A 15,810-nucleotide genomic window follows, 5' to 3' on the forward strand; every position below is an offset into this window, starting at 1 on the left:
CCTCTGCCCCTTCCCCCCCCACCCCGCTCATGGTCTCTCTTTCTCTCTCTCAAATAAATACATCTAAAAAAAAAAAAGTGATTATTTATTGTGTTAAAAAAGAGACAACAGGGGCGCCTGGGTGGCTCAGTCGGTTAAGCATCTGCCTTTGGCTCAGGTCATGATCCCAGGGTCCTGGGATCAAGTCCCACATCGGGCTCTCTGCTCACTGGGGAGCCTGCATCTCCCTCTCTCTCTGCCTGCCACTCTGCCTACTTGTGCTCTCTCTAAGAAATAAATAAAATCTTAAAAAAAGAGAGAGACAACAGGTTCCAAAGGGAGTCACTTGTGCTAAGCCCTACATCAGCAAACCAAAACTTAATACCTAACCTAATTGCAGCTTCAAACCCGCCCCCCACCCCCCAGAATGTAGCCTTTAACCAGTCACCATAGGGTTACCTGGTCAGCGCTAGTGAAATAATCTGCCGGATAGAGCCCTTCTGTTCTCCTTAGGGAGGAGACCTTGCCTGCAAGTATACATTCTTTGCAAATAATTTATTTTTACTGTCCCCTTTCTGCTTTTAAAAAAAAATTTTTTTTTAATTTACATTATTTCTCTTAAAGTTGTAAATCTTACTTTTTTAAAAAAGATTTTATTTGAGAGAGGAGAGAGAACACAAGTGGGGGGAGGGCCAGAGGAGTGGAGCTGACACAGGGCCCAATCCCAGGACCCCGAGATAATGATCTGAACAGAAATCCAGAGTCAGACAGTTAACCGAGCCACCCAGGCAACCCCCACCTTCTGCCTTTTAAAACTTTTCCTTTTCTTTTCTTTTTTTTTTTTTTAAGATTTTATTTATTTATTTGACAGAGAGAGAGAGACACAGCGAGAGAGGGAACACAAGCAGGGGGAGTGGGAGAGGGAGAAGCAGGCTTCCCGCTGAGCAGGGAGCCCGACGTGGGGCTCGATCCCAGGACGCTGGGATCATGACCTGAGCCAAGGCAGACACTTAACGACTGAGCCACCCAGGTGCCCCAAAACTTTTCCTTTTCTACAGCTCAGCAGAACTCTTTTCTATTGCTAGATGGGCTACTGCCCCATACATGAGTTGTTGAATAAAGCCAACTTGATCCTTAAATTTACTCAGTTCAATTTGTGTTGTGAACAGTGGGCAAGAACAATAGTCTTAATGTCCGCAGTGAAAGAAGGGATACAACTTAGCATGTCAGGAAACAGCCTGCTACTTCACTGTTTCTGTTTTTTGTTTTTTTTTTGTTTTTTGTTTTTTTGGTCTAGTGGATTCCTTGTACCAGATGACCCCTAAGGAACCTCTAGTTCTGCCTTGTAGAGACTGAGCTACTGCTCTCCCAGGGCCCACATAATACTGCAGTAAAGGAGGGTGGCAGGAGTTTGTGAGACCATGCTCAAGAGAGCGAAATAAGCAGGACAGTAAGTGAACTATAGACAAATGCAGGTTTCTTGGGAAGAGGAGCTTGAAATGAACCCTGTTGAAGAGATCAGGCAGACTGTAAAATGTAATGGTTTTTCTGAGTTAGAGAGTTTCCTGCCTCAAATCCCAGGCAAAAGAAGATCAAGAGAATCAGGGCAGCTTTTCAGCTGCTGAATCCTCTCAACGACTCCCCCAGGTAAAATTATTCCAGGAGCTTTGGTCTGTCCACAGTTTCTTTGCTTTTGAACTACTGCTTTTCCATTAACAAGGGAGCCTTGCAAAATCAAACACTCTGTGATCAGACCTTTCATAGTCTGTAATGGGGTTCTGGCTGCTTTCAGGTCAGGTTGCGTTTCTTTCTTCCTTCCTTCCTTCCATTATTTATTTTTTTCAAAGTTGTGTTTCTAAGCAGGCTTAAGGTGCTGCCAAGCAATGGCCTAAGTTTCATTTCAAATGCAGTTCTACAAATATGGATTGAGAATTGCAAGCAGGAAGTGTGAAGTAGTATTACAATACTAATGAGATGATAGTGGTTTGGACAAGAATGATGGAAACAAGGTGGTAAGAATTGAGAGGGAATATTTTGAAGGCAGAGCCAGCAAAATGCAGATGCACTGAAATGTGTGGTATGAGAGTCAAGTCCATGGTGGTTCTGAAGGCTTTGGCCTGAGCAACTGAACGAATTGAAGTTGCCCTTGACTAAGATGGGGAATACTGTGGGAGGAACAAGGGTGAGGTAGAAAACCAGAAGCTCCATTGGGACATGTTAAGTTTGAAGTGCCTTCAGACATGCAGGTACTTACATGGGCCATTGAGCCCACTTCTGGGGTGGGATCTGGGATGGAGATATAAATGTGGGGAGTCAACAGCATATGAGTGATATTTAAACCTACTGGACCGGACAACCCACCCAGAGAGTAAAGGGAGATAGAGAAGAGACCAAGCCCAGGGAGAAGAAGCAGTCCACTAGTTAGTGATTGGAGAGATGAGGAGAAATCAACAAAAGAAAGTGAGAAAGAGGGGCGCCTGGGTGGCTCAGATGGTTGGGGCAGTTGCCTTCGACTCAGGTCATGATCTCTAGGTCCTGGGATCGAGTCCTACGTCTGGCTCCTGGCTTGGCGGGGAGTCTGCTTCTCCCTCTCCCTCTGCCTCTCCCTCTCCCTCTGCTCATGCTCTCTCTCTCTGTATCTCAATGAATCTCTGTCTCAAATGAATAACTAAAATCTTAAAAAAAAAAAAAAAGTGAGAAAGAGTAGCCAGTGAGGAAGGTCCTCTCAGAGCCTTACTATTCTTTAAGTTAGAGTGTACATCCTGGAAGAGGTAGAAAGTAACAAATACATACATGTACATGAATATACACACACACATACACATAATTAGATGGTTATAAACAAGGGATCCAAGTTTCTGGTGACTGAAGCTTACCCGAGGAATAATAAAGAATAAGAAATTACAGGCGCCTGTGTGGCTCAGTTGTTAAGCGTCTGCCTTTGGCTCGGGTCATGATCCCAGGGTCCTGGGATCGAGCCCCGCATCGGGCTCCCCGCTCAGTGGGAAGCCTGCTTCTCCCTCTCCCGCTCCCCCTGCTTGTGTTCCCTTTTTTGCTGTGTCTCTCTCTGTCAAATAAACAAATAAAATCTTTTTTTTTTTAATTTTTTTTTTAAGATTTTATTATTTATTTGAGAGAGAGAGAGGGATAGAGCACAAGCAGGGGGAGCAGCAGAGAGAGAGGGAGAAGCAGGCTCCCCGCCGAGCAGGGAGCCCGATGCGGGGCTCGATCCCAGGACCCTGGGACCATGACCTGAGCCGAAGGCAGACGCTTAACCGACTGAGCCACCCAGGCGCCCCTAAATAAAATCTTTTTAAAAAAAGAATAAGAAATTACAAAAACCAAACTAGGTAAGAAAGAGAATGTTTATTTAGTACAAGAAATCACAACACAAATTGTGGGAGAAATCAGCCCATTACAAATTGCAATTTGTAACTTCACCCAAAAAGCTGACAAATGACACAAACATCACAAAGTCCAGAAAAGAAACATGTTTGTTAGTTTTCTTAAACACCTCCATAATACTTTTTCTTTTTCAGGCTGAATATGCTTTGATCACCTCTTTATATGACAACAATTTTGATCATTTTCCATAATGAGAATGGAAAAATAATTTCTTCTAGCATGTTAGATCAACATTTTTTATTTTTATTTTAAATTCCAGTATAGTTAACATACAATGTTAGATTAGGTTCAGGTGTAAAAAGCAAAGCAAAAAAGCGACCCAAGGGGCGGGGCAGGGCATCGCAATTCTAAACAGGATGCTCAGAGAACTGAAGGTGACAGAGCCAGCCTTGCAGATATCTGGGAGGAATGCATTCTATAATCTACACCAGTAAATGTGAATGCGAAAGACCACAGGCAGACTGTGCCTCACAGGGAAAAGAAGGAAGAGCTGTTTTGACAAGAAGCAGCGGAGGCTGGGTCCTAAGATGGGTTATACAAATTCTTTGGTCACACAGCAAATCAGTAGCAGAGCAGGGACTGGAATCCAGATTTCTATCAGGTGTTGTGGATGGGCAGACGACCGTACGAACGCCCTTGATCCACATGCTGGTTTCTGCTGGTTTTAAAACCCCATCCCTAACTCGAGGGTTCTCTGGGAGGCGAACCTACCCTACCTCCCGATGGGAAAAGGACCTCAGCCTGAGCGTGGATGCTGCCGGGGTGGGTCCCAGGACTGCCTCCTGGGCCCCACACCACAGCTGGCCTCACACTGCCTGCTCCAACCTTATTGTCCAAAGTCGGCAGGCGCCTTTTCTCAATGACCTCTCGCTGCATGGGACCAGTTCTCAACTTTTACACCAGTAAGTTTAAGTTTACCCTTCTGAGGCCGAATATTTCAAGACACGTCTTGCCGCAGGCAAACTTAACTTACACCTAAAACCAACAATAGGCCCCCATACCCGAATTTCCCTTCTCGCGAGAAATCGCCTGAGGAGGCTGTCAGCCATCTTTTGTGTGGCATTATTTCTGGTGTCTCTTACTTTGCCCATTTGTTATGCCGAAGTAGTTCAACCTTATTTCTGTATTTACGCAAGCGCTAAAGAGTTACGCTCCTTTGTAGAGCCCCTGTTTGAAGAAAGAAGAAAAATTCAGGGGTTTGTCGTCTTCGTCCTTCTTAATGTGGCGGTCTCATATCGCTAGCTGCTTCCTAAGGACTTCCGGCTTCCCGGCGGGCCCAGGAGGGCTGAACTTCCGGCCTCACGACGCAGGCGCGGGCCGCACTTTTCGTTCTTTCCGGCGGTGTTCGTGAGCCCCGCAGCCATGTCTTATCCGGCTGATGATTACGAGTCCGAGGTAAGCGGGCCCTGCGCGTGTACTGGGCTCCGCCACGGAGGCAGGGTTCTCTGAATGCGGGGCCCCGCGGTGAGACGGTGTCCGGGCCTCTGTGCCAGGCTCCACGGGCCGCGACCAGCTGCGGTCTGCCTTCCGGCGTGCGCGGCCCTCACGCTGTTTCCACTGCTTGCGGCTCCTCACCGGCCGGGTCTCTGCCCGCCCACTTCGCAAGCCCGGTCTCCTCGTCCTCTCGTTTTCCGAGATCGGAGACGGAGCCTGGTTATGGGGTTGTTTCTGTAACTTAGCTCCTGTGGGCTTGGCTCACTTTTGTCAATCCCCGTTGGTTCCCACAGCCTCTTGTGCTTTGCTTTGCTTTGTTGCACGCGTAACGTTGTATTTTCTGCTAATTCTCCTTTCTCTCACGGGCATGTGAGTTTCTCAAAGGTCGGGATTGTGTTTTATCCACTTTTGAATCCTTAGTACTTGGCACATAGGTCCTCGAACGAGCATTTTGGATTTATGAATTGGTGACTGTTCCTATCTCTCTTTCGTTAATAGACTGCTTATGATCCCTATGCATACCCAGGCGACTATGATATGCACACAGGTGAGACTACGGGCTTGTCTGGCTAGCTGGGTACTTCTAGGGTTTGGCACCTTTTTGAATGTCTCAGAACAGCTCTGACGGGCGTCTGTGAAACACTGCTTCTCCATGGTCCAGGTTTGGAGTCAGTTATTAGTTCTTAGAAGGTGGGTGGGATAGGGGCGCCTGGGTGGCTCAGTCGTTAAGCGGCTGCCTTCGGCTCAGGTCGTGATCCCAGAGTCCTGGGATCGAGCCCCACATCGGGCTCCTTGCTCGGCGGGAAGCCTGCTTCTCCCTCTCCCACTCCCCCTGCTTGTGTTCCTTCTCTCGCTGTGTCTGTCAAATAAATAAATAAAATCTTTAAAAAAAAAAAAAAAAAGAAGGTGGGTGGGATAGAGCCTAATAAATCAGGCCTTTTTCATGGTCCACCTCAAAGTCTCAGAAGGGAAGGCTTACTATCCTGGCTGTGGTTTCCTTATTAAACTACTTGCTGAAGAAGAAAATCTTGTTGTGAAAAATTAGTGATTCATACCAAGCCCAGATGAAATCTTTTTGGAAGGTTTTGAGGTTTCCTGAAATATTATAATGAGTTGGCTTGGCTTAGCATTTTGTAAGTGCCATGCATTTTTACAGGTATTTTGTGCGAAGTGTTTCGTTTAGTCCTTATGACAAGTACCTAAATTAACGTTGTCTCCATTTTCTCAGATGAGAAAACTGAGCAGAGAAGTTTAGTAACTTGCACTGTTGTATAGGTAGAAAATAGCAGTCATTCATTCAATGAATATTAAGTGCTGGGACACTGGGTGGCTCAGTTGGTTAAGCGTCCAACTCTTGATCTCAGCTCAGGTCTTGATCTCAGGGTCTTGAGTTCAAGCCCCCTGTTGGGCTCTATGCTGGACATGGAGCCTACTTAAAAAATATATAAATTATATATTTAAAATGTATGTGTATAAGGTGTCTCCTACTTACTTCCCCTTCCCACAGTTTTCCCCTCTCTTCCAACACACATATAACTGTTTTAGGTGCGAGGGTATACCTGAGTACAAGGCAGACAAGGTTCTTGCCCTCATAGGATTTAGGTTCTAGTGGAAGTAACAGATAATAAGCAAATATGTAATTGTAAATAGTGGTAAATGTTCTGAAGAAACAGGACGATGGGATTGAGAGTGAGTTGGGGACAATTATATATCTTTGAGTGTTTAAAAGGGAATTGTACCTGATTTTATAGACTTGAGTTTTGTTTGGGGCATGGTCTTGCCCTTTTGTTTTGTAACATATGTGGGTTTGAAAACACTTGGTAAAGTATTTATTATATCCAACCTCTAGGAGATCCAAAGCAGGATCTGGCTTATGAACGTCAGTATGAACAGCAGACCTATCAGGTGATCCCCGAAGTGATCAAAAACTTCATCCAATATTTCCACAAAACCGTCTCAGATTTGATTGACCAGAAGGTGTATGAGCTGCAGGCCAGTCGTGTATCCAGCGATGTCATTGATCAGAAGGTATATGAGATCCAGGACATCTATGAGAACAGGTACAGAGTGCTGACTGAAATGACCCTCTTTCTGGGTGGGACTGGTTTACTGATACAGCCCCTAAGGGGGTGCTGTTTAGTCATTTCTCTGTAAAGAGAGTGCCCAAGGAGTTTCTGTAATTCCTTGTGAGGAGACATGTTATTTTGTTGGACTGTATTCCTAGAACTTGTATAGGGCCTAAAATAACAACATCATTATCAGTAATCGTAGCAGCAATTAGTATGTCTGACCAGTATAGATCAGGCAGTGTTCAGAATGCTTTTCCTGTATTTACTCATTACTCTTCACAGTAACCCCATGGAGTAGGTAGTATTATTTTCTTTATCTTACAGCTCATCTGTAAGCATAGAGAGGGTAAGTCATATAGCTAGTTGAGTGCATATGTTGAGTTTTGAACCTGCATAGCCTGACATCAGAGCCTAATTTTTTTAAAGATTTTATTTATTTATCTGAGAGAGAGAGAAGGAGCAGGGAGAGGGGCAGAGGGAGAGGGAGAAAACAGACTTCCCGCTGAGCAGGGACCTGGAGACCTGGGGTTGGATACAGGGACTCCAGGATCATGACCTGAGCCAAAGGCAGACACTTAACTGACTGAGCTGCCCAGGTGCCCCCAGAGTCTAATTTTTAAGTTACTGTACAAGTTAATGCATAACAGGGTGAGCCAAACTTTGAGTGGTTGCTTCTGTTTTGAGGGGATTGCCCTTGTGTAATTGCATTAGAGATGAGACAGGTTAGTTAGGGTTGAGATAGTCAGAAAAGACTTCACCAGGGATATAGAATTTAAACCATTCCTAGGAGGGGTGCCTTGCTGGCTCAGTTGGAAGAGCACGTGACTCTTGATCTCAGGGTCGTGAGTTTGAGCTCCATGTTGCGTGTAGTGATTACTTAAAAATAAGTAAATAAATTTAAAATAATTAATTAATTCTTGGGAGGGTGCGTGGACAAAATGAATAGCCAAAGGCTTTTTGGATTAATGAATAGAATTAATCCCTGAACTGTTTTTTCCTTCATCTCCAGGTCTTTCTAGTTGAAGTATGTAGATCAGTGCTGTCCCATAGAAATAATAACACTAGCCACAGGTGTGATTTAATTTTTTTCATCAGCTACGTTTAAAAAATGTAGAAAGAGGGGTGCCTGGCTGTCTCAAATCAGTGGAGTGTACCACTCGGTCTCAGGGTTGTGAGTTTGAGCACCACATTGGGTATAGAGATTACTTTAAAAAAAAAAAGGTGAAATTAATTTTCATAACTTCTTTCTTTTTTTTTTTTTTTAAGATTTATTTATTCGAGAGAGAGAGAGAATGAGAGAGCACATGAGAGGGGGGAGGGTCAGAGGGAGGAGGGTCAGAGGGAGAAGCAGACTCCCCGCCGAGCAGGGAGCCCGATGCGGGACTCGATCCAGGGACTCCAGGATCATGACCTGAGCCGAAGGCAGTCGCCTAACCAACTGAGCCACCCAGGCGCCCCAACTTATTTCGACATCTAAAATATTACCACACGTAATCAGTATTAAACTGTTAGTGAGTTATTTTACTTTTTTTTCACGCTAAGTCTTCTAAACCCTGTCTTTTGTATTTATACCACATCTCAGTTCGTGTATGTTGGAAATACGTGATCTCTGTTTAGATTTCATAGCATTTACAATAGAAAAAGCAGATTCACATATCCAGGTAACTTAAATTTACTTGAATGTTTTCCAGTAACTAAGTATTGGTTTTTTGGTTAAAATTAACAAAAATTTGAAATTCAGTTCTTTAGTCACAATAATCACATGTGGCAAATAATTACTGTATTGGACACTACAGGCAGATATAGACTAGTTGAAGCCAAGCATGTGGTAGATCTTTCTGTAGGAGAATGTGTGGTGAGAAGAATGGCTGGTGCCTTGGAAAATACAGTGTTACTGAGATGCTTTGTGTTTTTTTATATATTTTGAAGTGGGGACTTGAATATGTTTCTATGCTAAACTGAAAGATCTGGAGAAGAGGAGAGGTGGGGCTTAAGGAGAGTGGGAGAAAGCTGAAGTCGCTCCTGAGGGGATCAGGGCTGTGAGGCATCTTGGGCACCAGTGTTTGGGTTGGGTGCTGTGGGTCTGTTGTGGCATCAGACTGCAACAAACAGACTGATTTTCTTCCAAGTTTGGATAGGGGGAGGAGGCACAGTGCTCTGGGAAAGTAGGGAAAATATTGCTAAGGGGGGAAGGGTGGGAGTGTCTAAAAAGTAGTTACCAGATCAGGGAACAGTAAGCTGTTTTGTATGAGTAGAGTTCATGATACAGAGGCAGGAAATGATCCTGAAGAGCATGGTGGTTGCATAACTGATAAAAAGGAGAGTGTTCACCGTATTAAGAAAAGTTGAGGTGTAGCTTTGGGTTGAGGAAAGTTGTAAACTTGGAGGGCTCTGGCCCTGACTTTGTTTCTGTGACATCTTCCTCTTTATGAGCCTGGGACCTTATCCATAAAATGTGTGGGTTGCCTCTTTGGTGCTTCCTGTTTTGGGGTTCTAGAATTTTTCTGCTTGATTTTCAGCTGGACCAAGTTGACTGAAAGATTCTTCAAGAATACACCTTGGCCTGAGGCTGAAGCCATTGCTCCACAGGTTGGCAATGGTAGGTATGCGTTCTTTGCGTTCTGTATGCTGGATGGGATTCTGTGACTGAGGGGTCATGAGGAAGCTCAGAATAGTATGTCTGTTTTGCTCACTGTTTTGTTTCCTCAGGGCTTGGTACATAGTAGACCCTTAGTAAAGAACTTGTTGAGTGAAGGCGGAATAAACAAAGGGGACAGAGACCTCTCACATGTGATGAAGCTGAAATTGAGATCTTTGTCCTGACTTGTTTCCATTTCCCCCTATGATTTTGGGGGTCATTACATTCACTTGGGAATGGGCTGTCTGGCTTCCTCCCACCTTTCACTTTATGATGGTGTTTGTTATATATGGTGTAAAATAGGAAGATCCAGCTTCATGCTTTTGCATGTACATATCTAGTTGTCCCAGACCAGTTTTTGGAAAGACTATTCTTTTTCCACTGGATTGTCTTGGCACCTTTGTTGAAATTGGTTATCACGTAAATGTAAGGATTTATGTCTGGACTCTCAGTTTAACTCCACTGATATGTGTCTATCCTGATGCCTGTGCCATACTGTCTGGATTATTGTAGCTTTGTGGTAAGTTTTGAAACCGGGAGGTGTTAAGTTCTCCAACTGTGTTCTTCTTTTTCAAAATTGTTGTTGGTCTTCTGAGTCCCTTGGATTTCCATATGAATTTTAGGATCAGTTTGTCAGTTTCCGCAAAGAAGTTAGTTGGGATTTTGATAGTGATTGTATTGAATCTGAAGATAAATTAGGGGAATATTCCCATCATATTAGGCCCTCTAATTTATGGACATGCGATGTCTTCCCATTTATTTAGGTGTTTGTATTAATGACATTTTATAGTTTTCAGTGTACGAGTCTTGTACTTCTTTGATATAGCTAGCATTTTGGGGGAACACTTTATTTTTAGTATTATTGGTACACAAGTTTAGAACTCATTTTGTAGGAGGTGTTATTTTCTGTGTTGCTCAGACCATAAGCTCTGTTTAATATGTTGTCTATAAAGAATGTAATATTGTGTGTGTTAACAGTAGCAATCTCGAAATACAGTTGACCCTTGAACAGCATGGGTTTGAACTGGGTGAGGCCATGTACACATGGATTTTTTTTGATACAGTCCTCCTTAAGATGTTCTTAACATTTTCTCCTCTTTAGATTACTTACATATTGTATAGCGTGGTAATACAGTATATAATATGTATACCATACAAAATATGTGTTGACTGTTTATGTTATTGGTAAGGCTCCTGGTCAGCAGTAGGCTGCTAAAGTTAACAGTTAAATATTTGGGGACTCAAAAGGAGTATGTGGGTTTTTGACTGTGCGGGGTGGGGGGGGTCTGTGGCCCTGACCTCCACATTGTTCAGGGTCAGCTGTGTATGATTTTAAACAGGTAAGTAATCACAGGGCTTAATAGTATAAAAGGAGATTTGATGTAAAAATCCTCCTCCCACTTCCCTCCTCAAGTCTTCAGTTTCTCTAGAGCCATCTAGTGTTAACACTTTCTTTTTTATCCTTTCTGTTATAGTCTATGCATACGTAAGCAAATAGGAATGACTTGTTTCTTTTTTACATAGACCAAATGCCATTTTCTTCCCTTTTTAAAGTTTATTATATTTTTGGAGAGTATTCTGCATCTCCAGGATTCCCAAGACCACCCCCAGGTTTGATGATTTGCCAGGACTCCGGGTATAGCTGTACCCACAGCTACAGAGCAAAGTCAGTAAAGGGAAAGGGCACACAGAGTGGAATCCAAAGGAAACCAGGTGCATGTATGTTATCAACAGTCCTTTCCTGTGGAATCACTTGGGATGTGCTTAATTCCTTGAGCAAAGAATTGTGACGTGTGAAAAGTTGTCTATCAGAGAAGCCTATAACACATTCAGTGTTCGAGGATTTTATTGGGTGCTTGTCTTGTGGGTACACCCTCTGCCTAGCATGTACCAAAATTCCAGGCTCCCAGAAGGAAGGCAGGAGTTCAGCATAAACCATAGTGTTGCACAGTTTAGGCTGAGCAGATTGCCCTTGTTGGGGTACTGGGGACCCTCCTGAAATCCAGGTTCCCAGATGCCAGCCAAGGACCAACTTTACTAGCCAAAGGATAGAAGTCTCAGACCTACTTTGTTAATTCTTTTCTGTACAGCGTCTGTACCCAAAGAACTTTTTTTCCTCCTTTCTTTTTACTGGTTGTATCATGTCAATAGGATAAATTCTTTAGAATTTCTAAGTCAAAGATACCCATGTGTTTGCAATTTTGATAATGTGACATTGCCTTTTTTGGAGCTATTACAATTTATTTATGTGTTGGTTTGGTAAGCAACTGGATAGCAAAAATCTAAGTGGCTAAGGGAAATGGGTCTGAATGAGATTAAGATGAGGTTGAAAGATAAAACGAGGGGCGCCTGGGTGGCTCAGTCGTTAAGCGTTTGCTTTTGGCTCAGGTCGTGGTCCTGGGATTGAGCCCCGCATCGGGCTCCCTGCTCCATGGGAAGCCTGCTTCTCCCTCTCCCACTCCCCTTGCTTGTGTTCCCTCTCTCGCTGTTTCTGTCTGTCAAATAAATAAAATCTTAAAAAAAATGTTTTAAAAAAATGATAAAACGAGAGCTGAATTTTCCTGTTGCATGTATTCTTGGGGTGTATTAGAATTTAGATTTCATTTTGTGTCTTAAATCATGTTTATCCCTCTATTCCCTTCAAAAGGCTAAAACTGCCTGAAGACCCTAGTTGTTTTGTGGATTACTAAAGCAGCTCTTTGCCATCTCTTTCAGATGCCGTCTTCCTAATTTTGTACAAAGAATTATACTACAGGCACATATATGCCAAAGTCAGTGTGAGTATCTAACTGTTGTTGGTTCTATGCCATTTTTGCCTTTGGAACACAATCATCAGTTTCTATTGGTTCAGTGTCCAAGAGTGGTTGGCATGTGTTTTGAGTGTTAAGAAATGACAGAGGGAATGATTGAATCCAACAAGCTGGGTGTCTGTCCCAGACAAACTATGGTATGGCATAGCTTGTCTGTCCTTTTCAATTTCTCCATCCCCACAGTTCCTGACTCGGCACTCATCACATTGATTGGGTTGCAGGATGCCATCCTAATGGTGTGTTCCCAAACACCTTCTACTGCCTCAGCTTGTGATGCCCTTGCTTTTTACCTTCAGTGCATGACTGTGAGCCTTCTGCTCTCTGAAACACACATGAAACTGTCGCTGTGTGCCAGGCATAATACTAGGTACTTGGCAGGCATCTATACTCTAATCCTCACAGTAGTCCTGCAAGGCAGGCAAACTGAGGTGCAAAGAGGTTGCTTTTTCTCAAATTCATGCAACGAGTAGGTGGCAAAACACCTTGTACCCAGGCCTGGCTTATTGTGATGCCAGTGTTCTTTCTACTGTACTCTCCCAGCTTTGGGCAGTTGTTTGATTCTTCTCTCATTTCTGAATTTTAGAATGCGCAAGTCTCTTAAAATAACTGTACTGTTTATATACACCATGACTGAAAATCTCTATTTTTAGCCCCTATTTATCCAAATCCATACTTGTATATCCAGCTGCCTATTCCACATCTCCACTTGGCTGTCTGATAGTCATCTCAAATTTGGATGTTTTGTTTTAAGATTTTATTTTGGGGTGCCTGGGTAGCTCAGTCAGTTAAGCATCTGCCTTTGGCTCAGGTCATGGTCCTGGGGTCGTGGGATTGAACCCCACGTCAGACTCCCTGCTTGTCAGGGAGTCTGCTTCTCCCTCTTCCCCTTCCTACCTTTTGCTCTCTCACTTGCATGTACTCTCTCAAAGTTTTTCTTTTTTTTTTTTTTAAGATTTTATTTATTTGACAGAGACCGTGAGAGAGGGAACACAAGCAGGGGGGTAGGAGAGGGAGAAGCAGGCTTCCCGCGGAGCAGGGAGCCCCATGTGGGGCTCGATCTCAGGACCCTGGGATCATGACCTGAGCCGAAGGCAGACGCTTAACGACTGAGCCACCCAGGCGCCCCAATAAAGTCTTTAAAAAGGTTTTATTTATTTGAGAGAGAGAGAGAGAGTACTAGCAGGGGGAGGGACAGACAGACAAGCACACTCCCCAGTGAGCAGGGAGCCTGACGAGGGTCTCTATCCCAGGGCCTGGAGATCATGACCTGAGTCGAAGGCAGATGCTTAACTGACTGAGCCACCCAGGCACGTCATATCAAGTTTAACAAACCCCAAACGGAAGTCTTATTTTCCCTCTAAGCCTGTTCTTCTCATGTCAACCAACTCAATAAATAATACCACCATCCACCCAAGTGACTTAGAATAAAAACCTTGGTGGTGGTCTTGACTTTTCTCTCACTTCCAGCCTTGTAGCAAATCCTGTTCAATTCTGTCTTCAACATACTTCTTGAAACCACCCACTTCTCACCTCCATCACTGCTGCTACCCTAGTTCAAGGTGTTATGTCATCTCTTGCCTGAACCATGTAGCTGCTTCTGGTATCAGTTTCCACTCTTCACTTGAGTTTATTCTCAGCCTAGTAACCTGCATGATCCCTTTGAAACATAGTGTCGTCAGGTCATGCTCTCCGTCACAATCCTACCATGACTTCTCATCACACTTAGAATAAAATCCCAGGTCTTCGTCATAGTCCTGCTTGATCTGGCCCCTGACTCCCTTGCTGGTCTTTCTTAAAACTTTCCCTCCTTTCTTGGGCTCCTGGCCATACTCTGGCCCTGCAGAGCACACATCACTGGCTGACACTGTAGTGTTTGTTTACTTGGGTTTTGTTTGCTACCTGCACTAGAGGGTAAAACACCACCAGGGCATGGACTTCATCTTGTCACTGCTATAATCTGCTGCCTAATCCTTGATGGTGACAGGTTAATTGTTGGAGCTTGTATGTGTACGTGTAAATGAAGGAACCTGGCACCATGATCTCTCCTTAGAGTATTTCCACCTTCTCACAGTCAACTTTCATCTCTCTGAAGACCACCAGACCTGGCTAGAGCTCCTGCCTTGCCACAGGAGCCACCGTCAGTGGTAGCTGGAGGAGTTCCTGTTGTCAAAGTAATGCAGGGGGCCATGTTTTTCTGGCATCCCAGTGAGATTTCTGACTACCTCATCTGATAGAAAGTCAAGGTTCCCTCCTACCGTTGCTGCTCTAGCTCAGGTACTTTGTGGGCTAGGTTAGAATCTAGCTAACCTGTGTAACATCGCTTCTTTGGGAAGACCATGGCATCAGAACCCACAGTACAGTTGGTTTTACCACCTCTCATCTTCCCTTTGGTCCCTAATGAAGATTCAGCAGAAGTTTATTGACTGTATAACCTCTTTGTTAGGTACCAAAGTACTTTCATATATATGACCCGTTTTAAACCTGGTGCGGGGCAGGGGGGGAGCTTATTGAAAGAGCATTTATTATATTGGGCTCTTTCACTACATAGTCTCATGCTACAGAGGGATTGGATACTGTGTCAGAAGCTCACAGTTAGTAAGCACTGGGGCTAAAACTCCAGGGCTGTGTTCTTTCTAGCTCATCACAAATAGTATCATGTTGTTCCCCAGCTCAGAAATCTTCAGTGGTTTTCAGTTGCCAGCAACATCAAGTCTAGATTGGGGGGTCAACAGCCTTCTGTGTAAAGGGCCAGATAGTTTTTTGGATTTGAGGCCATAGTGGTCTCTGTTGAATCTTCAGCTCTGCCTTTGTAGCAGCCATAGACAGTGAGTGTATATGGCTATATTCCAGCTGAGCTTTTTATTTGCAAGAAGCAGGTGATGGTGGATTTGCTGATCTCCCTGGCCTAGATTCCTGTTTGGCACTGAAAGACCTCTACATTCCTAGCCTGTTGTAGTCTAGTCGAGCATAGTAGCGTTATCTGCGCTTACTCACCATCCTTCGAGCACCATGATTTTAGTTCTTTGCTTTTTTTTTTTTAAGATTTTATTTATTTATTTGACATAGAGATAGTACAAGTAGGCAGAGAGGCAGGCAGAGGGAGAGGGAGAAGCAGACTCCCCGCTGAGCAGGGAGCCCGACGTGGGGCTCGATCCCAGGACCCCGGGATCATGACCCGAGCCGAAGGCAGCCGCCTAACCGACTGAGCCACCCAGGCGCCCCAGTTCTTTGCTTTTGTTAGTACTTCTGTCTGCTTCACCAGATCTGCATGCATGTTCTCAAATGGTCAGTTGAGGTTGTTTGCCATAAAGCCTAATCATTGTGGTCAGGTACTCAGTGCCCTTTTGAACTGCTCTAGTACTGCTGTCTTCCCTCTGACTTGAGTGCTCTTTGCGTACTAAGAAGGGGAGATTAGGCCTTGGTTCTCATGTGTGTTCAGCTGTCATGGCAGACCATGAGTAAAACATTTAAATTA

The 15,810-nt window shown here is 44.1% G+C and overlaps 1 protein-coding gene across 2 annotated transcripts in view; it reads left to right on the top strand.

Annotated features, from left to right (window-relative positions):
* The first annotated feature begins 4,610 nt into the window (after window positions 1-4,610).
* The window catches only part of EIF3L (eukaryotic translation initiation factor 3 subunit L), a 28,042-nt gene continuing 16,842 nt past the window's right edge, over window positions 4,611-15,810 (top strand). The window contains exons 1-5 of one of the 2 annotated variants that reach the window (XM_036102174.2): window positions 4,611-4,779; window positions 5,317-5,365; window positions 6,668-6,878; window positions 9,407-9,486; window positions 12,241-12,302. In XM_036102174.2, coding sequence (XP_035958067.1) covers window positions 4,747-4,779; window positions 5,317-5,365; window positions 6,668-6,878; window positions 9,407-9,486; window positions 12,241-12,302 — 435 coding nt within the window. In that variant the 5' untranslated portion in view covers window positions 4,611-4,746. Of the gene's footprint in view, window positions 4,780-5,316; window positions 5,366-6,667; window positions 6,879-9,406; window positions 9,487-12,240; window positions 12,303-15,810 lie in introns of those variants that run through there. The other variant, XM_036102175.2, reaches the window with a different exon arrangement.

Source organism: Halichoerus grypus, chromosome 6, assembly GCF_964656455.1.
Source record: "Halichoerus grypus chromosome 6, mHalGry1.hap1.1, whole genome shotgun sequence".
NCBI classification, from domain to species: Eukaryota; Metazoa; Chordata; class Mammalia; order Carnivora; family Phocidae; genus Halichoerus; species Halichoerus grypus.